General features: G+C 32.1%; 4 protein-coding genes and 1 non-coding gene across 7 annotated transcripts; 2 read left to right on the top strand and 3 right to left on the bottom strand.

The window, feature by feature from the left end:
• The first annotated feature begins 1,316 nt into the window (after window positions 1–1,316).
• On the top strand, window positions 1,317–10,251 carry LOC11421435 (molybdopterin biosynthesis protein CNX1). The gene is made up of 13 exons (XM_003617012.3): window positions 1,317–1,674; window positions 1,758–1,884; window positions 2,053–2,183; window positions 3,016–3,117; window positions 3,226–3,309; window positions 4,187–4,414; window positions 4,597–4,775; window positions 4,858–4,962; window positions 5,115–5,423; window positions 7,233–7,390; window positions 7,845–7,951; window positions 8,558–8,614; window positions 9,707–10,251. The coding sequence occupies exons 1-13, from the start codon at window positions 1,522–1,524 to the stop codon at window positions 9,926–9,928; spliced, it is 1,962 nt and encodes a 653-aa protein (XP_003617060.1). The 5' UTR covers window positions 1,317–1,521; the 3' UTR covers window positions 9,929–10,251.
• Window positions 10,192–11,615, bottom strand: LOC11432310 (proteoglycan 4). Of its 3 annotated transcripts, none has more exons than XM_039834848.1 (3): window positions 11,448–11,615; window positions 10,847–11,217; window positions 10,192–10,750 (listed from the first exon to the last, which is right to left on the bottom strand). In XM_039834848.1, the coding sequence occupies exons 1-3, from the start codon at window positions 11,548–11,550 to the stop codon at window positions 10,280–10,282; spliced, it is 945 nt and encodes a 314-aa protein (XP_039690782.1). In that variant the 5' UTR covers window positions 11,551–11,615; the 3' UTR covers window positions 10,192–10,279. The 3 variants fall into 3 exon arrangements, with proteins under 3 accessions (XP_039690782.1, XP_039690783.1, XP_003617059.1); XM_039834849.1 differs by having other exon boundaries at window positions 10,192–10,845; window positions 10,942–11,217; XM_003617011.4 differs by having other exon boundaries at window positions 10,192–11,217.
• A 3,070-nt stretch (window positions 11,616–14,685) lies between these two features.
• LOC11420904 (uncharacterized) lies at window positions 14,686–16,604 on the bottom strand. The gene is made up of 2 exons (XM_003617010.4): window positions 16,410–16,604; window positions 14,686–15,573 (listed from the first exon to the last, which is right to left on the bottom strand). Exons 1-2 carry the CDS (start codon window positions 16,516–16,518, stop codon window positions 14,873–14,875), a joined length of 810 nt encoding a protein of 269 aa, XP_003617058.2. The 5' UTR covers window positions 16,519–16,604; the 3' UTR covers window positions 14,686–14,872.
• Window positions 16,605–19,482: 2,878 nt separating this feature from the next.
• LOC112422334 (U4 spliceosomal RNA) lies at window positions 19,483–19,632 on the top strand. The gene has a single exon (XR_003012698.1). It is a non-coding gene; the product is annotated as a U4 spliceosomal RNA (small nuclear RNA).
• Window positions 19,633–22,358: 2,726 nt separating this feature from the next.
• Window positions 22,359–23,527, bottom strand: LOC11434253 (inactive protein RESTRICTED TEV MOVEMENT 2). The gene is made up of 2 exons (XM_003617009.4): window positions 23,324–23,527; window positions 22,359–23,129 (listed from the first exon to the last, which is right to left on the bottom strand). Exons 1-2 carry the CDS (start codon window positions 23,433–23,435, stop codon window positions 22,477–22,479), a joined length of 765 nt encoding a protein of 254 aa, XP_003617057.2. The 5' UTR covers window positions 23,436–23,527; the 3' UTR covers window positions 22,359–22,476.
• Window positions 23,528–23,658: the final 131 nt, after the last annotated feature.

The raw sequence follows: 23,658 nt of genomic DNA, 5'->3' as shown, positions 1-23,658 counted from the left end.
CTCCTCTTAGTAATAACATTCATTCCTTTACGACGAGGGATTGAGATGGTGTATTTGCTTATACTTAATGTGAAGGAAACTCTTGCACATATCGACTTGCTAAATTTAGCACATTGTTTTTTCGCAAACTAAACATAATTCCAACTTGTCAATCTCCTCTCTCGAGCTACAATTTAACTTGTGTTATGGGAACTTTGTTCTCCAATCTTTAATTTTTTTTCTCTGACATCTGGTCGCTCTTTTAGTTTTTTTCATTGATAAAAAAAAATGTGACATTTGAGTTTTTTTCCATTCTAAAATAAAAGTAATTTTATTATAATATAATTTTTTGTTCATTTGCATCTATGAGTACTACTACGTGCATCACTTTCTTTTTGACAAGAATGTGCATCACTTCTAAATTATTATTTTCCAATTTTCATGTATGATATTTTGAACACATATAACCATAATTTGATAGAATTACGATTTTCTTTATTTTACTTATAACTTTTTATATATAACATCTAGCAAACTAACATTTTTATTTTTATCTGTTTATGATTAAGCAAACATAAACCTGTTGTAGGACAGAGATAATTAATCAAATATTTTTAGTATTTTTTATATGAAAAATGTATAAATAAAAGTAGTTTAATTTATATACATTGTGAAGGTATAAAAACTCACATGTACTCAATGATGTATTACCACATCAATTAATGAGGTATATTTTGAACTCATTATATGTTATGACAATACATCATTGAATCGATGTGTATCGATTAAACTTGTAAACAATTTATTTTTTGAGTTTTTTTGTTTAAAGAAAAGTTTTTTAGACAAAAAAGTTTTTGTTATGACAGTACAAGACCACATACATCATTAAATGAATGAACTTAAAAAGTGAATTTTACTTATATTTTAAAATGGATGAAGTACATTTTAATTTCCGAATTTGACGGAATTCATGGGATGTGGTGGGCGTAAAAATGAACCTTCATTATTTTTGATGTTTGACTTGTCGTTGGTTTTATGATTTTCCTTAAAAAAATTAAGACACGTTCACATAAATACTTAAAAAAAAAAAACGGTTTAATAATATGACTAATTTATTTATCATTTAATTTCTACTATTGTCGTGTGTCGTCTAAACAATTTCAACGTGTCAAGATTTGCCCAATTTAATTTAATTTCATTCCGACCCACAAACCAAAATGAATCTGGACCATTTCTCGAATTTCTTTTTTCAACAAAATTGAAAGTTTCTTTGTCAAAAAAAAAATAAAAAATGGAAAGCTTACAGAAAATAATAAATTTGAAATGTCAAAACTGAAACAAAAAAAGAAGAGCATAGCAATCAGAAATCCCCTCAAAATGGAAAAGAACCCGCAATATATCTAATCTCCTCTCACGACTCCTGGTACTTTGAAGAGACAACCGTCACCTTTCTTATGTTCATCCATACCTTATACTGTATGATAAAATAAAATAAAACATAGCAACAGTATCAATCAATATCTATCTATCACATCGAACACAATGATCTCAGTCACTCACGCTCTCGAAACTGTTCTTAACGCCGCTAAACGTCTTCCACCAATTTCCGTTTCACTTCACGAAGCTCTTGGTAAAGTCTTAGCACAAAACGTTCACGCCGTTGATCCTTTACCTCCTTACCCTGCTTCCGTCAAGGTTTCTTCGTTTTTACTATCCTCTCCTTCCTTTATTTCTTCACATTTCACTTCACTCATCTAAACTTTTTGGTTTTGGAACAGGACGGTTATGCGGTTGTTGCTGCGGATGGGCCTGGAGAATACCCGGTGATTGCGGAGTCAAGAGCTGGTGATGATGCCGTTGGTGTTACTGTGACCCCTGGAACTGTTGCTTATGTAACGACCGGAGGTTTGTAAAGTTTATGAAAACAATTTATAGCTTATACGAAAACAATTTAATTTTTTTTTTTTTTTGTTATAGAAGTAGCTTTTGAATAAGTGCTTATGCTAGAAGCTACAAATTAAGCTGTTTATCCAAACAGGGGATAAATTGTGATTGTTTGTTGTGTTGGATCAGGACCGATACCTGATGGTGCTGATGCAGTTGTTCAGGTTGAAGATACTGAAAAAGTCAACAGTGCTTCGGATGAGATTGACCGGGTCAGAATATTGGTCAAAACCAATCAAGGCAATGATATACGCCCAGTGGTATGTATGCATGTTGTTAACTCTCCTATAGATTAATGCCCTGTTTGTATGAAATACTTATCTGGCAGCTTAAAATTTAAGCATAAGCGCCTATAGATAAGCTCTTTCTACAACATAAGATAAACTAAAGTTAAACTGTTTTCGTTCAATCAATAAGCTATATATCCTGGAGAGCTTATGGAAAAATAATCTAAAAACAACTTATGAAATGTTACAAATGCTTATGCCAGTACGCTCAAATAAGCCAATCAAAACAGACCCTAATTCTCCTGAATTTTATGAGTATATAAAAATAAGCACAATACATTACACATGCACTGTTTTGAGTGGGATTGTTTTTGAGGCTATGGCCTCTCATTCACCAGATTTGGATTTCCTGCATACACGCAATCTCAGAGTCTGGACTGTTTGACTAATCACATTGGAACTTTTTTTTTGTTTAATTTTTCGCTGATTTACCAAAATTATAACATGGGCCATCTGATTTTTTATCCGGTTAAGATTTCGTGACTGTATCAAACGCGTGACATGGTGGGAACTTGAATCCCTCAGATGTCACATACATATAAGATAAATAATTGGTATACTATAGATACACTAATCGTTGGGAACTTGCTCTATCTATATAGTGACTATTTTAATGGCATCAGACAACGCACAAGTTCAATATTCATGAACATAAACTTCTATTTGTTGATCAAAATAAGTTAACTTCATATTCTTTCACTTTTTTAAGTACCTAGCATTCTATGTATTATAATATTGATGTTTTGATATATTAGGTGATCTATGATTTTGTGGTTCATTCATCCAAAAAAGTGTTGATTGATAGGGAGTTGATATTGAGAAAGATGCAGTGGTCTTAACATCTGGAGAAATATTAGGTGCTTCCGAGATTGGCTTGCTCGCTGCAGTTGGTGCGACGACGGTTAAGGTAGAGTCTGTAGTCTGTACTCAAGTTAGCTTCCCATAATGGAACATAGTTTTTATTTAGTTCCTTTTATGTAGAAATTTTTATATGCCCCTTTATGCTTTGGTGCAGGTGTACCCTACTCCAACTATTGCTGTTCTTTCTACCGGCGATGAGCTTGTGGAGCCATCTACTGGGCATCTGAGTCGTGGTCAGGTATTGTTATGGAGGACTAGGACTTGTGAGATGAGTTGATTAAATTTTTGCAAAGATGCGTAGCAGGAACAATATTGTTTGTAGTTATTAAAACTATGATGATGTGTAAGCTGGTTTTTAAACTTTAATCAAAGTTCTAGGTAAGCTCCTGAGTTTTCTTCGATGATTATTAGTGTAATATAATGCAGATTACCTATAAACTTCATATTACCGAGAAGATTTGATTTAAAAGAACAGTAACAGGGGAGACAATGGCTTGAATAAATTTCTAAATTTGCCAATTTGGACATTTTCTTTAATAGATCATTAATCTGCTAATGCATGTTTGGTTTTCATTTTTCATCGTAGCCTTCCCCAGCGCTTTTGTTTATTTCTTTATAGGTTCTAATACTCATCAGATTAAAAAAAAACGATAAGGATGTCTTAATATTTATCCAGATTACTCTGCTAAGCTAAAACCAAAGCACATAGCAAGATTGCAGACATTAATGTCACTATGTGCTTATATTTTAGCATAATATGTTGATGAATGAGGGTTGAACTAGCCACAAATTTTATTGTGGACATTGTTAGTATTCTCTTGGAGCTTTAATGCTCAATCAACTCACTTGAGGCCGAGCAATTGAAGCTTAAATCGAACCTGTTGAGGCATTTGGATTATAATAAATATATGTTTAGGATATGAATTTTTTACTATGTATATGTGCGTGTTGTTCAAAATTTGTTGTACAGCATTGTACTTGCTTTACCATGTTGCTCAACTACCCATTTGTTGGCTATATGTTTGGATTTTGGATGTAGTTTACAAGAGTTATTTGGTTAATGTAATTATGTTATTATTAAAACAAACATAAGCTAATATATAGATCCTATGCAGATTAGGGACTCTAATCGTGCCATGCTTCTGGCAGCCGCAGTACAGCATCACTGCAAAGTTGTGGACCTTGGTATCGCTAAGGATGATGAAGAATCCCAAGGAAGGATCTTGGATAAGGCTTTTGCTTCTGGAATCAACATTCTCATAACTTCAGGAGGTGTTTCAATGGGAGACAAAGATTTTATTAGGCCTTTGCTTGAAAAGCGAGGAAAATTACATTTTGATAAGGTAATGTCACAATTTTATTTGATTATTATTGTTTATTCCGACAATCCTGTAATTTGGTTTGGTGGCGCAATGTGTATGTTGTATTTCTGCAGTTGTAGAAATAGTAAAATTTTATCTAATGCTTTGGTGGGTGTGATTTTATAAATCATGTTATCTTAACTCAGGATTGATCTTTCTTCCAGGTGTCTATTAAACCAGGCAAGCCGTTTACTTTTGCAGAGATTGACTCTCAATCAACAGAAAGTAAAATTCTAGCTTTTGGACTACCTGGAAATCCTGTCAGTTCTTCAGTTTGCTTTCATCTCTTTGTGGTCCCTGCTATACGCCAGCTTGCAGGGTGGACAAATCCTCATCATCTGAGGTACATAAACTTCAAAAGAACACTTGTTGTTGTGATGGCATGCCTGCTTTCTCTATGATTTCATTCATTCATTTCTGTGCAGGGTACAAGCTCGGCTTCAACAACCCATAAAGACAGATCAATTTAGACCAGAATATCATCGTGCCACTGTTATATGGACTGACAATGATGGAACAGGCAGCCCTGGGTAAGTTAATGATGAATTTCATTATTGATTCTTTTCTTTATGGCACATGTTTTTTTGCGCATGTATTTGTTTTCCACAGGCATAATTGCTATGCCTATATTTGACCGGGTTTCTCTAATGAATGAGCTTTACTTGCCGCCAATGAATTTCAGTTTTGTCGCCAAGAGCACTGGTCATCAGAGGAGCAGTCGACTACTTAGTATGAAGTCAGCTAATGCCTTTTTGGAATTTCCAGCAACAGGCAGTGTTGTATCTGCTGGGACTCCTGTGGCCGCTATCATAATTTCCAACCTAACACCTGTGGATTTTGCCAAGAATCATATATCATCAGACTCAAACTTTGCTCCGCCAGGAATTAAATCAAATAAAATAACTACAGATTCTTCTGGCAGTGCTGACCTCAGAGTGGCTATTCTTACAGTAAGTGATACAGTTGCTGCGGGGGCTGGACCTGATCGAAGGTATTGTTGACCTTCATCTTATATTTCATATGGGTGCATGCAAACAAAGAGACATACATAGTGTGGAAGATCAGGACTAAGCATTTTTGTAACCAATTTGGATTTCATTATTAAACAAGCGGAGCACATTGATTGATTTTTGTGGTATCCAAACAATTTTATGTGGAATATTTAAGGCTAAAACCGAATTTTTTGCATTCCTCGATGAAGTAACTTCTAGATGCTTCTGATTCTTCACCATTTATATACAACTAATAATTTACATGATTATAAAAAGGTTAATGGATTATTGGCCATATTTAACATATTTATTCTTGTCCTATAAGGCTAGCTATGAGTTTTTATTGTTACTTGTTAATTGGTTGCATCTAGTGTACCCCTTCAAATCAAAGTAAAAATTTCTGTGAATGCTAGAGGAATGGAACAACATATTGTTTGTTCTCATTAATCTACATTTCTATATAATATCTTATATACGATAGCATTTTTATGCTCTTGGAAAAGTTATATCAACTGGTAGTGTCATAATTCTTAAATCATCTTCCCATTTGGATAAGGCTGAATGGCATCTAGAATCCTAGATACACCTCTTTTAATCATTGTTTGGAAGAGGTCACAAAGTTGATGCCAAACTAAAGAGCAAACTTGATATTAGTCAATGCCAAAAGGGGCATTGGATGTACTGAGTGTTCTGCAACAGTCTTGAAGTTGGAGCTTAGAAGATAAAAATTTCGTGTTGTTTCTTCTGTTTTAGGTGTGGATCTATTGACTTTAGAAATCAGCCTTAGCCCTTATGTATGTGGTATCACCTCAGGCTTCGCAGTATTGAATTGCCACTTATCTTGTGTGTAACATTTGAGTTGTGTTGGGATGTAGAATAATGACTAATTAGAGTAGTTAAGAGTTGTTAAGTTAGTTATCTGGATTAGTTATAGTTAGTTATTTGGATTAGTTAAAGAGTATGTGCATAAATAGGAGAATACAAAGGTTAGGGAGTGTCTTTTGAATATTTTAAAACTTGTGAATAGAGTAATAACTTAGCTTTTGTTCTCAATGAAGCTAGATCTGGATATGATATCTCATGTACTACAACATTTGTATGTTATTTAAAAAGTTAGTATCGTCGTAATTGTTAAATCACCCTCTTCCGAGTTGGATAAGGCTGAACAGCATCTAGATACATCTCTTTTAATCATTATTTGGAAGAGGTCACAAAATTGATGCCAAATTAAAGAGCAAATTCAATATTAGCCAATGCCAAAAGGGGCATTGGATGTACTGAGTGTTCTGCAACAGTTGTGAAGTTGGAGCTTTAGAAGATAAGCATTTTGGTTTTGTTTTTTCTGTTTTAGGTGTTAATCTATTGGCTTTAGAAATCAGCTTAATCTACATGGTATCAGCTTAAGCTTCATATTATTGAATTTTCCCCAAACCGAAGTTAGTGGAAATGGAACGGAATAGATGGATTACTTGAAGTTTCTTAGTATTTTCCAGTCTGTAATATAACAATAGTTATTTTGATTGAAGATATCAGATTACATAAAAGCAAGCTTTTTAAAGTAAAAAAAAATGCAATTATGTATGTTCGCCAATGTTTTAAAATCCGTGCTGTATATCAAACTAGCAAGATCTCTAAGTCATGATTTGATTAGTTCAACTAGTTAAATTTTTAGTCAAACCAAGACTGAGCTGGACAATATAATATGTGGAGTAATTGAACCATAATTGGTTCAACCAGACAGTCCAAACTAGTTTTTAAATAATTGGTATTAACATCAAAGTTTGCTGACTACTTTACCAATTAAACAGTGGTCCCAGGGCAGTTTCTGTTATTAATTCTTCTTCAGAAAGGCTAGGAGGTGCCAAAGTTGTAGCAACCTCTGTTGTTCCAGATAATGTGGCAAAAATTCAGGACATTCTAAGAAGATGGAGCGATAATGAACAAATGGATCTTATAATTACTCTTGGTACATTTCTATCTAACCTATCAGTTTCTGTAAGGCTTTGTTTGGGAGTTTTGAGGGGAGGGCTTTGGGGGGTGGGAAATATAAAGAAAAATTGAGAAAGCTTTCACATTTTCTGGAAGAGTATTTTTTAGAGAATGATAAATTAATGTTTATAATTGATAAATTTTTAATTTTAAGAGTATTATAACAATATAGATTGAATTTGAAGAATTCATATAAACCCTCCAAAACCCTCCTCCAATACAACTTTTGAGTTTCCCCGAATTAGGTTGATTTTGTATTATGAAGAAAATTAAACCCCCCAAAGCCCTCCTCTGCCAAAACACTCGATTCTTTCCACCTGATCTGATCCTTCATTTCATCCAAAGCCCTCCCCTCCCCTCCAAACTTGCCTAGAGTAAAACTTATAGTTGTGTTGAATTAACGTCCATTGTTTTTGTCTTTGCCAATCAAGGTGGTACTGGCTTTACCTCGCGAGATGTAACGCCGGAAGCTACGAAAGAGTTGATCGAAAAAGAAACACCTGGTCTTTTGTATGTAATGATGCAAGAGAGTTTAAAGGTATCAGCAGCTATGCTTATGTTAGTCAACTTGGAAATTATAGTTATGTCCTTTGCATGGCGTGGTTTCTCATTTTCTTAATTTCTGATTTTTTTACCCGTTTTTATTTCCAAATTAATGTTCAAAGAACACTTCTAGACTGATTGGTTGTGCTGGTCTGTCAGCCATAAATTTTTATCATTATGTCTATGTTACTTTGAAACGGAAGAAGCCTGTTTATTTAGAATAATGCTGCGTTTGTAAACTGCTAATAGCAAGCTCCTTGCAATGATATCGATTTGGACTAGAAGTGATATTTGAAACACATTGACTTGATAACAAAGTAAAAAAATGATTTAGTTAGGAGCTTGTGTATAAAAGTTTATGCAAGTAAAATTGATCATATTTATCATTGTTTAAGGGAAGATTGGCCTTTTATTTTCTTAATTTGCTCTTCAGTCTTTTTGAACGATGCTATTAAACAATGTATTCTCTGTTGATATTTATCATTGTTTAAGCTTAATTTTGTTGATATCAAATGTATTCTCTGTCCTGCTTCTTAATAGATTTAGTACTGTTTCCAGTACCTTCTCATGTGTCTTTGTTGTCGTTTCTTGGCATAAATAGGTGACTCCATCTGCAATGCTTTCACGATCTGCAGCTGGAATCAGAGGATCAACCTTGGTAAGGAAAAAACGACAAAAAATCTATATCTACTTTAAAAGTATAATGAATTTGGCTCTCTACAAAACAATTTCACCGTTTTATTGGTACAATTGATATTGCTTTGCGGCTCTTTTTATATATCTTACAAATTCTTTACGGAACATATTTGTTGTTGTCCAATAAGGCTAGCTATAGGTTTTTGTTGTTACTTGTGAATTGGGCGAATCTAGTGCATTTCAAACCAAAGAAAAAATTTCTGTGGAGGCTAGAGGAATGGAGCAACCTAGAGTTTGTTCTCAATAACGCTAGATCTGGATATGCTATCTCATGTGCATCAGCATTTTGTATGATATTGAAAAAGTTATATCCACTAGTATTGTCATAATTGTTAAATCATCGTCTTCCAAGTTGGATAAGGCTGAATGGCATCTAGATACATCTCTTTTAATCATTATTTGGAAGAGGTCACAAAGTTGATGCCAAACTAAAGAGCAGACTTGATATTAGTTAATGCCAAAAGGGGCATTGAATGTACCGAGTGGTTTGCTACAGTCTCGTAGAAGATAAGAATTTCTGCTTTGTTTCCATGTGCTGTTTGACATTAGTTTGATGTGCGTAGATTGCCTTTTTTCTTCACTCTTCTCGCTTGGAAAATTCTAATCATCATATAGGCTTTTAAGCTTCTACTTTTCATATAGGATCTGCTTTTAAATTTTCCTAATTACTTCGTCTGTGACTTGTTTGAGAAAATAGTACAAATAGTTTTTTTGTTTTGTTTTCAGCCTGCATAAATGTTTCAAAATTGGACAGTAAATATATGATGAGGTGACAGAATGACAGATTTGTAATTAAAAGTGGAAACAAATAATATTTTCTGAAATGAAAAATGCTCGAAGTGTATTTGACATCTTTGAATCATTTGGCTTGGGTATTCATGAGTCCTAGTTGGTTTCTGACTGCTGCTGCATTAGTGCTGTATCATATCTAGTAAGCGAAATCTTGCATGATTTGATTCTTGCTATAAATAGTATAACCTGAATTCATACATATAGTGAGTGACTTAAGACTTGTATTTACTGGCTAAGTTGTATTTGATTTGTTAATATTCAGATCATTAACATGCCGGGAAACCCGAATGCTGTTGCTGAATGTACGGAAGCCTTATTGCCAGCACTTAAGCATGGTCTAAAGCAGCTCAGGGGGGATAAGAGAGAAAAACATCCTCGGCACATTCCTCACGCTGAAGCAGTTCCTACAGATGTTTGGGAACGGAGTTATATGTCAGCCACTGGTGCTGGGGGCTCTGAGGTCTCTTGTTCCTGTTGTAAGTAAATTTGATTACATTTTCTCGCTTGCTTCCCCCTTTTGCCCCCAAGCATCCTTAGAGGAGATTGGTTATGTAGTTACTATCCGATAGTGAGCTGAATGGATGAAATGAAATAAACAAATTATGATAAAGTTACCTTTTTGTTATGTGAATATTTCGTATTGTAATAAAATGTCATGGAATAAAAGAGAATATAGATGTCTGTTTATGAAATATACAGCATGTCTACATGACAACTGAACTAAAGTACAGTTTACAGAGTCTGAACTCTATGTATAATTTTATTCTTTTATTTGATATATGCATTTAAACGCATATGAATATAATATAATGCAATGTTTACAAATATTAGTACATCAGTAAGGAAATAATAACAGCTCTTCGAGGTCCAATTCTCCCTGAGACGATCCAAATGTATTTCTACAATAAAGCCCAAGTCCCACGATCAATAAGATTAGCATGACACATGCAACCAATCTCTTCCACTTCTTAAGACCTGTGGTCGAATTTCCAAGGGCTTCATTTTCATCCTGATTACAGAGAGCCTTAGAGAGAGTGAAATCTACAAGCCTGGTTTTGCATCTAGCAATAAACTTGGCATCTTTGGTTTTAGGAGAATTAGATGTTGCTGCTTCTATTGTCTCAGCTGAGCCATTAGTCCTCACTTTCTCCGCCACTTTGTCTATGCTAGCTTCTGTTCTCTTTTCGGTTATTGTATCATTCTCCTTTGGTGGTGTCGTTTGATCAGAGACATCGTTAGTCTTTGTTTCTGCTTTCTCTTCTATAGCTTTTGGGGTACCCTCTTGAGCACCCTTTTGCTCATCAGCCTTTTGTGGTGATTCCTTTGGTCTTGGAGCTTCTTCTGGTGGATTTGTTGTTGTTTCATTTGTTTCTGCTTTCTCTTCTTTAGCTTTTGGGGTTCCCTTTTGCGATGGTTCCTTTGGTCTTGGAGCTTCTTCTGGTGGATTTGTTGTTGTTTCCTTTGTTTCTACTTTCTCTTCTTTAGCTTTTGGTGTACCCTTTTGCTCATTAACCTTTTGCGATGGTTCCTTTGGTCTTGGAGCTTCTTCTGGTGGATTTGTTGTTGTTTCCTTAGGATTAGTAAGTTTAGCAAATTTGACAGTTAGCTTGCCACCCTCAAATGTCGCAGTCACACTGTCCGTGTCATAATCAGAAGGAATGGGAAATTCTAATTTAAAACGGCGCCATCTGTTCTGGAAGGTCGGTCTTTCACCTATCAGCCTTAGGGCAGGTTTTGAGGTCACTTGAACCTTCATTTGATCCCTTCTATATCCTGCATGTTAAGAAAATATATAGAATGTATTTTTTGGATATGAAAATAGATAAAAATTTAATTGATGCACCTTCAAATTAATGAAAAACAAAGGGCTTTTAAATATGGAAAATAGTTGTCTTATGAGTTATTTTGTGTGACTTTACACTAAAAAATGTATATTATTTGGGAGAAAATCATTTTGTTGACAAGATGAGTCCAAGATATGAAAACTTGAAATAACATTTTACCTGGTAGCATAACAGTGAAACGACCATCATATTTATCCCATTCATTATATGGTTCAAAGTCTTCATAGACACGATCAGCTTCTGGCTGTGTCTTTGTATCCATTTATTATTTGTGCTTTGTTTCTCTTTTGCTTTTATGTACCTTTGCCTCTTGGTATATGAATTGGTCATGACATGGTATTCCTTTTATAGTAATTGATTTGATGAGAGACGTATTTAGCATACATTATGCACGCAAATTTTTGTTCATGTACTATTTTATTACTTTCTTTTCGTGCAAACATTATGTTATTTCTGTTTATGACTTTAGTCTGTCTGGTGCATCAAGAAAAATAATATGCTTTGGTAGCAAATGAGGTAACCTCATACCTTGGTAATGCTAAAACCTAAAGCCAAGATTTTGTTCTTGGTGTTAATCTCTTCCCCGACAGACCAGTCTAGAGCTTTTGCATATAGCTCAAGACACGAGCTAAATCTTGCTAAAATATTTTTTTTATTTTTTTTTGAAAAAATGTCGGTAAAATCTTAGGTAGCTGAAGTTTGGTTGAGTATCGGTACCCCTTATACTTATTTACAATTTTATTTTATTTTTAAATAAATTTATAGAAAAATATGACACTACATTGAATAATTTGGATGTTGCGTACCTATCCAACCAAATTTTATGGATACTATTGTATTTATTCTATATGTTTCCATTAATATCATAAATACACGAGGAGCTATTATTACTACTATTATTAGTATCATCATCGTCGTACGAACACTATGCTTTTCTCGAATGAAGATCATAATCGGCTTCCATAAAAATTAAGCTTGAAGTTTTGAATAAATTGTCATTTGGTATTGTTATATTTATTTTAAGAATGGGTTTAGATTTTGCTTTATTGAGATTGAAACTAGATTTGATTTATAATTTAAATCCTATTATTTGGTTGATTTTTAATCTTTTACCAAAACTACTTGATTAGTTCAAAAGGTATAAATATTTTTTTTTTTTTTTTTTTACCAAAACTACTTGATTTGTTCAAAAAGTATAAATTATCAATAAAAGAGTTCAAATTAAGGGTACAATTTGAAGAAAAAAATTACACTAAGATTATATATCACCTTTATAGTTATTCTTTTTAGAAAGAAATGGGATAATGCCCAACCACAAAAAAAAAAAATCGAATTTTCTTTTTGGTGAATTCACACCAGGGAGTAGAACTCCATGGTTTTTTTTTTTGGAGAATCTAAATGTGTTCATCCAAATTAACACCAGAAAACCATAGTTTAGTTATTTATTCATGATAACTCTTTGTGTCACACATTATTTTCAAAAGTCTAGTTATTTATTCATGAAAACCATTGAAAAGTTCTCCGACACTTATGATTTTGTTGACAATCTTTCAAATTGATTCTCTGCTTGTCTAAACACAAATGTATTTCTTGAATTAAGTTCATCATCCACAAACATAGTTTATCTACAAACATGTGTAGGTTCAACGCCAAAAGCATCTTTTATTACTTTAACAACCTTGCGTAAAGTATAAAAGCTATATCTTTTTGGTATAATTCCATCTCTTCCAAGAGCTTCAACAATATCGTGATCTCTATAGATATGTAAAGTAAGACTAAAACATGTACGCATATCAAAGTTTGAACACAAACTGTGTTTCCTCCACTCTTGCGACCATAACAACCTATTATTTGATCCGGTAAAACTCAGTCATGCATGTCAAGTGCACTCATCAATTCATTACCAAGCTGGTGGGAAAAAAAAATAAAAGTATATTCATATAAAAAGTATTAAACTTAATTAATTGATTTGTGACAAACTAATTATCCCATATATAAATTGTACCTTCCAACAACTTTTTAGGTGACTTGTTTCTAGAAAAATAACGTAAAAAATTGTGAAAAAAAATAAGTATGACTAATATGGTAGAACGTTAGTAGAATATTTTCCTTTCTTTGTTTTTGTGTGTACATTTATTAGTTGTGTTAAGACTTGTGGACATAACCTTATTTAATTTGTCATTAAAAATTTTTAAATATATTTTCTCTCTTTTATGATTTTAATAATTACAGAAATAAATATGTAAAACTACCACACTTTCAGATAAATTTATTACCCTAACAACTTTTCTATACTAATGATTATTTTTGCTAAATGTTCCTATAATAAAGAACCAAGGGAAAGTAATATTTAGTAGTGAAAAATAAAGAATAATGCATATAAAAAATAGTGTTGCTGGTTCACGATTTTTCATCGACCAATTAAAATCTCTTACCATCCGGAAAACATAGTGGAATATGGCAAAGGTACTGTGCCAACCAATTTGATTTAGCCATCGAGATGGATTCGTGAGTAATTAGTCGAAACATATATCATTTCCATAAAAAGAAAGGTGTATACAAAGATAAACTAACCTTATATCCGTCAAATAACGGGACTTCCTTACAAAAAGTTAATTTATAGAAATTCAATTTTTAAAGTAAATAAATAGAGTATCCAGGGTTCGAGACCCGACCCTTGTATTTGCATATATTAGGCAATGTCTATGCCAACTAAGATAAATGACATATTCAAGTATCTTAAAAGTTAAATAAACTATTCCAAAGTATATACCTACGAGTGTTTGATAGGCACGTATTAAAGTATATAAAAGTTGAGATTTAAGATCTGAATTTTAATCCTAATTTTAAAGACTATGGAAGCTAAGAGCAACCACATCCATGCCACCCATATTGGTGGTATAAATGAGACCCACATTATATATTATATTACTTTACACTTCTCAAATATTTTAAACTACTCAACTACATTTTTTATTCAAAGTAACGTTACTTTCTGAAGTAACGATTACTACACTTGTCCAACTCCTTGGATGATTTTTGGCATAAAAAACTCATATTTGATGTTAAACCTGGCGGACGAATTTGAAAAAGAAGCCGCTGGAGGTGCTCTTACTTGCTTGCATGCTAAATATCAGTTGCTTTCTAACATATTTTCATTTGGCTCAGTTATACCACGGTGCTTTTGCAAAGCACCTATAATTATGCTTTAAGAAACCTTTTGACAAAAATCAAATCAAATTTTTGTAAGTATATAGACACATTCTCCGATGTCTATCCGGTTGGTTGGATAGCAAAATTGTATTTCCGTGTTCAATAAAAACAAACAAGTCATTATCTCATTGACTTATAAATAATTTAAGATTGATATAAAAAAAATGAAATGATATATATAAACTTTCAATGCAACAACTTGTTTTTTTGGTTACAATGCAACAATGAGTTTATAATACATGTGTTAAGAGGTGTACAAGTATTAAATATAAACGCCCGTGTGATTTGATCAATCTTCATAATCAAAGTAGTTGTTTTACTTCTTTATTGAGTTTATTTATGCATTTACAATAATGAATATGCATATGAGATTAAAATTCCTTTGATTCTCCTTGAGATGACCACAATGCATTTTTGACATACACCCCAAGCACCAAAACCAACAAGCTTGCCACAATCATATTCACCAATAACTTCCCCTTCTTAGGCCTTGTGTCACCAAAACCTAATTGGTTAACATCCTTATCATCCTTTGATCTCAAACTTATATTAAAATCTAAAATCCTTGTTTTCAATCTTTGTGTCATCTTGCCTTGTCTCTTTCCCTTACCCTCAGCAGTTTTAATAACTTCTTTTGTCTCCAGCAACTCATCATTAGTCCTCACCTTCTTTTGATCATTTTCAACTTTTTCTTCTATTTTGTTATTTTCTTTTTCATCATTAATTGGTTCTTCTTTCTTTGGTGATGACTCTTGTTGATCATCAACCACTTGTGCTTGTGTTGGTGCCTTAGGTTCATCACTAAGTTGTTGTGGCATTGAAGATTCTTGGGGTGGATTTGTGATAGGTTCTTGTTCTTGAGGCTTATTAGCTGGGGTTATTAGCTTTGGAAACATGATTGATAGCACTCCACGTTCAAACTTGGCACTCACGTCATTGGTTTCACAATATGGAGGAATTGGAAATTCTTTGCCAAAACGATGCCATATATTCTCAATCCCTTGTCTTTCACAATTGATCCTTAGGACACCTTTTGAAGTCACTTGCACTCTCAATTGTTCCTTTGTGAATCCTGATTTTGTTGAAATGGATAGTATATACATACATATAGAAGAAAATGAGAAATGGCTTAAAACAAATAGAAATGATACACAAATATTTGACAACAAATTTAGGACAACAATTTAAATGATTAGGTTCAATTGATGATTAATGAGTATGACAATATGTTACAACTCATTAGTTATATTCATTAATCATATACTCCCTCCGTTTCAAAATACACATCCATTTTGGAGAAATTGCAGTAACCAAGAAACTAAATAAATTTTGATATTTTTGATGAAATTATATGTGTGTTTTCTATAATACCCTTAACCATTTATTATTTCATTCTATTTTTTTTCACTCTCTGCAATAAATATGCAAGGGTATTATTGACAAGACAATAATTAATGTTGCATTGAAACTTGAAAGTGACAAGTATCGTGAAACAAAATTATTCTTCAAAATAGACAAGTATTATGAAACGGAAGGAGTATTGAACATGACTAACCACGATTTTGAATCGCGCTAAACACATTGTCAAATTTTAATTGTTTAAATAACACTAATGTGATAGTCTTTAAACTCATGATATGTTTAATATTTCATTTTCTTTTTTGTTTCAAAGAGTGATGCGGTGAAACTCATCCGCGTCTCAACATATGAAATATCTATGCAATTCTTTACCAAATGAGTTGTACTTGCTAGCCCGATATGTCTAATATTATGTGCTTGCAATATACGATTATACAAAAATATGTATTTATCTAAGATATGATTTTATACATACAAAAGTTAGGGCAAAAAGATTATGAAATCTGAAAAATCCAAACAAATTGGAGGTGAGAGAAGTTAAACATATACCTGGCAGCATTAGAACAAGAGTGGCACTTGTTTCATCTTCATTCCATTCATGATATGGTTGCAAATCTTTGTAAACACGATCAGGTGTTGATTGTGCCTTTTGATCCATACTTGCCAAAAAATTATTTGTTGTTGATATTATTTTGTGTTTTGGTTCTTTCTATTTATGATTGAAAATGAAAGCTATGCCAGTGTGCTTTTATATGCTTCGATTGGACAATATTATGCATTTTAAATGGGTAATTGTAATTTATTATTTTGTTTTATTACTTTCTTTTCGTGCAAACATTGTTTCTCTGTAGTCAAGTCTATGATGCAAGAAAAATTATATGCTTTGGTCTTAGGAATGACCTTGTGTTTTTGGCAATGTTTATAATCATAGAGGAATATTCCTCTATTAGTAGACAAAGATAGGGATTTTAGCATTTATTAAACTGCTATTAAATAAAAGTTAAAAACATAGAATATGAATATATTCTATTTTTGGTAGTAAACATTTTGATGATATTAGCGTCTTTCACTCTCAAATGGATTTATGGACTATCTCATTAGAGACGTAAATGGTTCGGATAAAACCGATAAACCTGAAAACTAAAATCAAACCAAAAATTATAAATTGATACGGTAGTCAGTTTTAAATTTTAAGTCCACTCTAACTTAGCTCGAGACCAATATTTAAAAAAAAAAAAAAACCATCACTCAATAGAAAGAAAAATATAGAAAAGAAACAAAAACAAAAACTTCTCGTCACTTACTTGAAAGGAACAAATGGTAGGTGTCACATATAACTTAAGTTGCTCAATTAAGTATTTGCATTTTATTTTTCCTTTAATGAAGTTATTTTAACTTAACATGTCATAAAATAACTACTAACAGACAAATTAATAGCTTTTTTCTATCTTCTTGCATGCTCAATTAGGTTTCCATATACACTTCAGGTACTAGCTTAGTGGTAAGGGTTTAGACAGAGACGATTTTGAGAGGTGCAAACAGCTCTATAAAGCTGAGCCTCCAAGAACCTAATCTTGCATTGAGCAGGATAATTCAACCCTGCAATTCTATTTATCTTTTATTACTTTTCACTTTTAAAATAAGTTTTGTTAATTATTGAGTTGAACGACAATCTTTGTAGAGAACGATACAACTTACTTCTTTACTACTTGTTGCGATTTGGTGCACTTGCCAGTTTCGTCCATGAAGAGCCACCAACAGATAGTTGAAGGGGCTCATGGTAGATTCCAAAGAAATATTTGAGCAATAATATGGGTGGTTTGTGTTCTTGTTGGGAAAAAAATACATGAGATGTTGGTAATCCAGTTATCTGAAATACAATCATCATTTGGTAGGAGTTGTACGGTCTTGGAACATAGATACAAAGACATCATTTTATACTATGAGTTGGGGGATGTGTCTAGAGCTGCCCAGCTATATTTTTTAGGAAGCAAAACGTTCCAAGAAATGGTAGAGAATTCACAATTATCTTATGTGTCAACCAACCACCAATCACCATTTGCATGCTTCAATCACCCTTTGAACACTTTGTAACTATAAATTGTAGAAATCACAAATATATTATCATGCGAATCTCTCTGCCCCGTCACCCTTCACATCCTTCTTCACACGATGAAAATAATTAGTTTGTCACTTCTTTTCCTATTAGTCAATGTCACATATGCGTTTGACTACAATTATAAAATAGAATAATCGTACTCAAATGAATATACGATATTGACTAATAAAAAAGAAGTGATAAACTAAGTATTTTCATCATGTAAAGAAGGATGTAAAGGGTGACGGGACAGAGAGATTTGTATGATAATATATTTGTGATTTCTAAAATTTATAGTTATAAAGTGTTCAAAGGGTGATTGAAGCATGCAAAGGGTGATTGATTGTTGGTTGGCACATAAGATAATCGTGAATTCTCTGCAATTTCTCCAGTTCTTCTTATATGCCACATTTTCTCTACAATTCGTCATTTTCTTTTTAAAAGAATATGTCATCATTTTTCCCCACTCCGATATGATGTTCTACGAAGGATAATGGCCCAATAATCATGAGTTTGATTCATGATTCTTTCACACCAACTTTTTCTAAAATTGATAGGTGAAAATTGTTTGTCTTTTCATAGTTTGTGATCCAAGCAATGAACCAATTTAACAATGCCAATTTTCTTATATATAATCTAGAATCAATGTTTGAGACTATTGGTGTTTAATAAAAGCCTTAATAGCAGTTTTAGCCCCTAACTTTTTCAAAGTTGCGATTTTGGCCCCCTAAGAAAAAAAACTACAAAACCGCCCCTAAGTTTTGCATATGTGGCAGTTTTGGCCTCCAAGACCAATTTTGACTCGGTCTATGCTGACGTAGCACCTTAAGTGAGGCGCCACATGTTTTTTTTTTTTACTAAAAATTGGTCTTCGGGGGCCAAAACAGCTACAATTGCAAAACTTAGGGGGCGGTTTTGTAATTTTTTCTTAGGAGACAAAAACTGCTATTAAACCTTAATAAAACTCTCATTACTCATGTCAAATGACACCAAATATACTTTATTATATATTTCATTTTCGCCCACCAATGACACACTCCATCCACGTATAATTTGACGCTTGTATTACTTGGAAAATAATGAGGCATATCAACGAGGAGTGAGTTAAGAGAGGTCAAAGCAAAACACACTCGAGCCTTCCAATACATATGTCATAAATAACATCGAACAATCACCAATATAATAAACAAATATAAAAATTTAAAATAATGAAAATTGTGCGATAGCTTCTTATGAAAAAATAGTGTCCTAAATATCATTAGCAATATCGCAAAATAATAATAATAATAATCCTTAGCAACACGAGATATCATAGAAAATTGACAAAAACATTAATCTTTTCGATTCATATACCATTTATTTAGTTAGGGGGCAAAATGAGATGGTTAATGAGGAACTGACCTTACACTGAGATGGTGTATGAATTTTGAAGTATTGATGGAGTAAGAGCAACGTCGTTCAAATAGAGTGAAATACAAACTATAAGCTATGGTTTTATCTTATGTACGACATAATAGGTAACTCATGTATTAACTGAGGCAATGACGTAGCTAACGAGGTAATAACTGAGCCGCGTCTATTGCTGGTTGGAAACTATTTCCAAACCCTCTCTGGGCCTGAGCTTGCCTCGGGCCTTTGAGAATTTCTGGAAGGGCTCCCTTTTTGGATAAAGCCCTAAAATAAAAAAAAAGGTAACTCATGAGTAACAACAACTCTAAATAATTTTTGTTTTTTTTTTTGTTTTGAGAGAGTCTAAATAATATTCTACAGTCTTTTATTTTTTTTCTGAAAGAAATATTCTATAATCTTCTATAGTTATATGTTCCGATATAAAAAGGCATATTCCTTTTGGGCTGAATTTTTTAATTCCAAATTTATCATTTATTTAAACTATTACATTTACTACTATTTAATTTAATCTTTTTATAATATTATTTAAATTATTAACTAAAAAATAATTAAGTATCTCATTGAAAAATAAACAACACCACTACTATCATAGAAATTTAAACTAATATATTTATACTTCTATTCTATAATACCACTCTTTTCATTGTACTAAAGTTTGAAAATTATGAATGATATTTTCTTTTTTAAGAAATTTTGATTTTAATTTTTTTTGAACAAGAAATTTTGATTTTGATTAAAAATATAAATATAAATTTTTGTTGCTTTTAAATTATAACGAACCAAATTAACCTTGTTTATTTATTTCAACGACACCAACAAATATAACAAAAAAATATAATCTAAATTTTTATTTTTTAATGACACCAACAACAATTATTAATATTCTTGATAAATCAATCATGTCGTAGATCCGATCATAATCATGTTCAACATTTTATTTACTTCTGCTGTTGATTCATGATTATTAAATATGATTTATGAAATTCGTTTTATTTAAGACCTAATTTTCAACAGGAATCCCTTGTCACTTGCACTAATCATATCATATAATTAAAGAAAGTTTAAGAAAGATCAATGCCTAATATACACAATGAAAATGACCTCTTCTGTAAGTTGCTTCCAATACTAGGTAGTATCTTTCTAGAAGCTCAGAAGGCAAAAAGGGAAGTAATATGAATAAATAGGCAATTATCCATGAAATTGTAAGTTTCGTCAAATACTTTTTTAAAATTAACAAAACTTTAATTACCCTCCTGAATCTGCACAACGTTAATAAATTTACCCCCTTCATTAAATTTTTCTGTTAGTCAACATAACGTTTTGCAAATACATTCATGAAGTTTTGCACTTATGTGCAAAATGCTCATTGAATTTGATTTTTTTTCTTATCCTTAAAAATGACTGCATTATCACTTAATTGTGGAGCATATTAATTAAGTTTTGACGGATTGAGTACTCGGTGTGTTTGAGCAAAGATTAACTCTTGAGGCTTGGGACATGCTCAAGCTACAGGAGCCCATTCCTTCTTGAAGCTTGGCATATTTCGACTCATCATTCATAATTGTTACTTGCTGCAATTCTATCATTATAGCAAGTTACATATATTATAAAACTCACAAAATAAAATAGTTACAAATTTAGAGAATGTAGTTTCGTGGATGTGCAATTAAATTTAAAATTCTGAACAATGGTGTATAATAATAATCTAACAAGTATCTACAAACCTTCCAAATATATATGTCATAAATAACATCAATCAACCACCAATATAATAAACAAATATACAAAATTAAAATAATTGTAAAATAATGAAAATTGTGCGATAGCTTCTTATGAAAAAATAGTGTCCAAAATATCATTAGCAATATCATTAAAAATATCATTTTTATTTAAACTATTTCATTTACTATTTAATTTAATCTGCTAACTATTTAATTTAAACTATTTAATGAAAATGACCTCTTCTAAATGCCCAGAAGGAAAAAAGGGGAAGAATATCGTATGAGTTAAATAATATTGTTATTTACTTTTTGTAGTGAATTTGTTGGAACAAGACAACATGAACCAAGCTCATATCAAAATTATCACATCAGTTTCATATAAAAAAAAAAAAATAGATTAGTTAACTAGACTTTGGAGCATTTGGCTTTACATAAAAGAAAAAATTGGATTGGTTTCTATAACTTCCAATTTTTAATATTGTGTTTCTGTATCAAATAAAAATAAAGTCAGGGCTTAAAAAAATTATCATTACTCACGTTACAAATCGACTTTATAAGAGTGAGTTAGACCCAACATAAAAAAAAAAAAAAAAAAAAAAAAAAATTGTATAGATGTTAGTGTCATACGTAAAATGTACATTTAAATTATTTTTTTTATCAATTCAAATTCTATTTCCATGGTATTAAATCCCTTGCTACCACTTGACCAAAAAAAAAAAAAAATCCCTTGCTCATTTCCAATTTCCAATATCCATATAGTTATTACCCAGCTAAAACGGGTATAATCTCCAATATAACATTATATAAGTTTTTTCTTATTGAAAAGGTATTGTTTATGAGAATATACAAACTAGGACCTAGTGAATGAAAATTCTCACTTCTTAATGTGAATACACAAACTAAGACCTTGAGTTACCATTCAAGGTAATAATTTGCAAATGACTTTTTTTTTTTTCTTTTTCCAATGGCTCATATTATCTAAAAATATGGATGAAAAATATGAATTACGCATATTGCACTCACGATGACTTTTTTAGATCAAATCGGTCCATCACTAAATGTGTGTTTGGATTAGTTTTTGGAGGCTCATTTCCACTTCCCAATGCACTTTAAACGTGAAAATTATGAAACCACTGTTGCTAGCTTCTACTTTAAACGCGTGTATGTTGTCAATTTGCCGTAAAAACATTAAACGCGTGTATGTTGTCAATTTGCGGTAAAAACAAACATGCTATAAATCATAGTTTAAGCAGTTATTACACATGCAGATAATAATTAGAAACATAAACATTCTTTATTCTTATACAATTATTACACATGCTGATAATTCTTCTATCAATACCGTACTTATTGACATCATAACACAATTGAGTTGTAATTAATCAAATTACAACTCTTGGTTTTTGTGTCCTCCTGAAAAAAATGAATTAATTACATTCTTAACATAGAGACCAAACAGCAAGACCAAAAACACAAGCACCAACAAATTAACCAGCTTCTTCTGCTTCTTAACTTCATCAACCAAACCACATAATGCATTCACATATTCTTGTCTCTGTCTTGAAACCATTTCCATAGTCAATGACTTTTTTTCAGCAACTTTTGATGCAACTTTGTTATTCACATCATCAATATCTTCTTTTAATTCCTCAGCTTTACCTTTTCCCTTCCTTTGAGACACTTCTTCAATTTCTTTCTTTGGTTCTTGTTGCACTACTTGTTTTTTCTGATCAGAAACTTGAGGAGCAGTGTTTGGTTTCTGAGGAATTGTTGCTGGTTGCTGAGGCTTTTGAGGTTCTTGTTGTGTTGTTGGTTTGGTTGGTGTTGGAACTATATTTTGTTGGCTGATGAGTTTTGGAAGCTTAATATATAAGATTCCAGCTTCAAATTTGGCACCAATGTTATTTGTATCAGAATGAGGTGGTATTGAAAATTCTTTGCGAAATCGACGCCATTTTTTCTCATTCATTTGTCTTTCACCACTAACCCTTAGCACCCGGGTTGAGGTTACTTGAACCCTCAATTGATCCTTCTTAAATCCTGCACGTATTACCAATCATAGTTGTGTTATTTGAATATCAAATTCAATGCATTGTATGTGACATTTTTTATAGTCATTTTTTTTTATTTCTTTACTTTTTACAATATAGCTAAGTAATAAATTTTAATCCAACATATATTTATAAACTATATATTATATGAAAAAGGCACGAGGAAGAAAGAAATGAACTAACCTGGAAGCATAAGAATAAGTGTGTCACTTGTATCCTCATGATCCCAATCAGAGGGTGGTTCAAATTCATCATAGATACGATCAGCTTCACGTGTCTTTTGATCAAAAGACATTTTCTGCTTAATTGGTTTCTCTTTAGCTTTTATGTTTCTAGCAAAGGTAGCTTAATTTGTCTAAGCTCTTGTTGGTGAATGAAATGAAATATGGGGTTATGTTACGTATATATACACATTGATGGGTTATATTTTCTTCCAATTTAGTTCTTCCTTTTCGTGTAAGGATTGATTTATGTCAAGGAAAATCTCAAATTGGGTTTCCCTGTAACAAAATATGTCT

This window comes from Medicago truncatula, chromosome 5 (genome assembly GCF_003473485.1).
Source record: "Medicago truncatula cultivar Jemalong A17 chromosome 5, MtrunA17r5.0-ANR, whole genome shotgun sequence".
Lineage (NCBI taxonomy): Eukaryota > Viridiplantae > Streptophyta > Magnoliopsida > Fabales > Fabaceae > Medicago > Medicago truncatula.
Note: the sequence above shows the minus strand (reverse complement) of the source record. Positions and strands in the feature narration are given on the sequence as shown.

Coding starts and splice junctions, on each gene's coding strand:
- LOC11421435 (XM_003617012.3), top strand. CDS start 1,522: ATGATCTCAGTCACTCACGCTCTCGAAACTGTTCTTAACGCCGCTAAA. Junction 2,184..3,015: donor GCAATGATATACGCCCAGTG/GTATGTATGCAT, acceptor GTTGATTGATAG/GGAGTTGATATTGAGAAAGA. Junction 3,310..4,186: donor GGCATCTGAGTCGTGGTCAG/GTATTGTTATGG, acceptor GATCCTATGCAG/ATTAGGGACTCTAATCGTGC.
- LOC11432310 (XM_003617011.4), bottom strand. CDS start 11,550: ATGGATACAAAGACACAGCCAGAAGCTGATCGTGTCTATGAAGACTTT. Junction 11,218..11,447: donor TTTCACTGTTATGCTACCAG/GTAAAATGTTAT, acceptor CTTAACATGCAG/GATATAGAAGGGATCAAATG.
- LOC11420904 (XM_003617010.4), bottom strand. CDS start 16,518: ATGGATCAAAAGGCACAATCAACACCTGATCGTGTTTACAAAGATTTG. Junction 15,574..16,409: donor TCTTGTTCTAATGCTGCCAG/GTATATGTTTAA, acceptor CAACAAAATCAG/GATTCACAAAGGAACAATTG.
- LOC11434253 (XM_003617009.4), bottom strand. CDS start 23,435: ATGTCTTTTGATCAAAAGACACGTGAAGCTGATCGTATCTATGATGAA. Junction 23,130..23,323: donor ACTTATTCTTATGCTTCCAG/GTTAGTTCATTT, acceptor TAATACGTGCAG/GATTTAAGAAGGATCAATTG.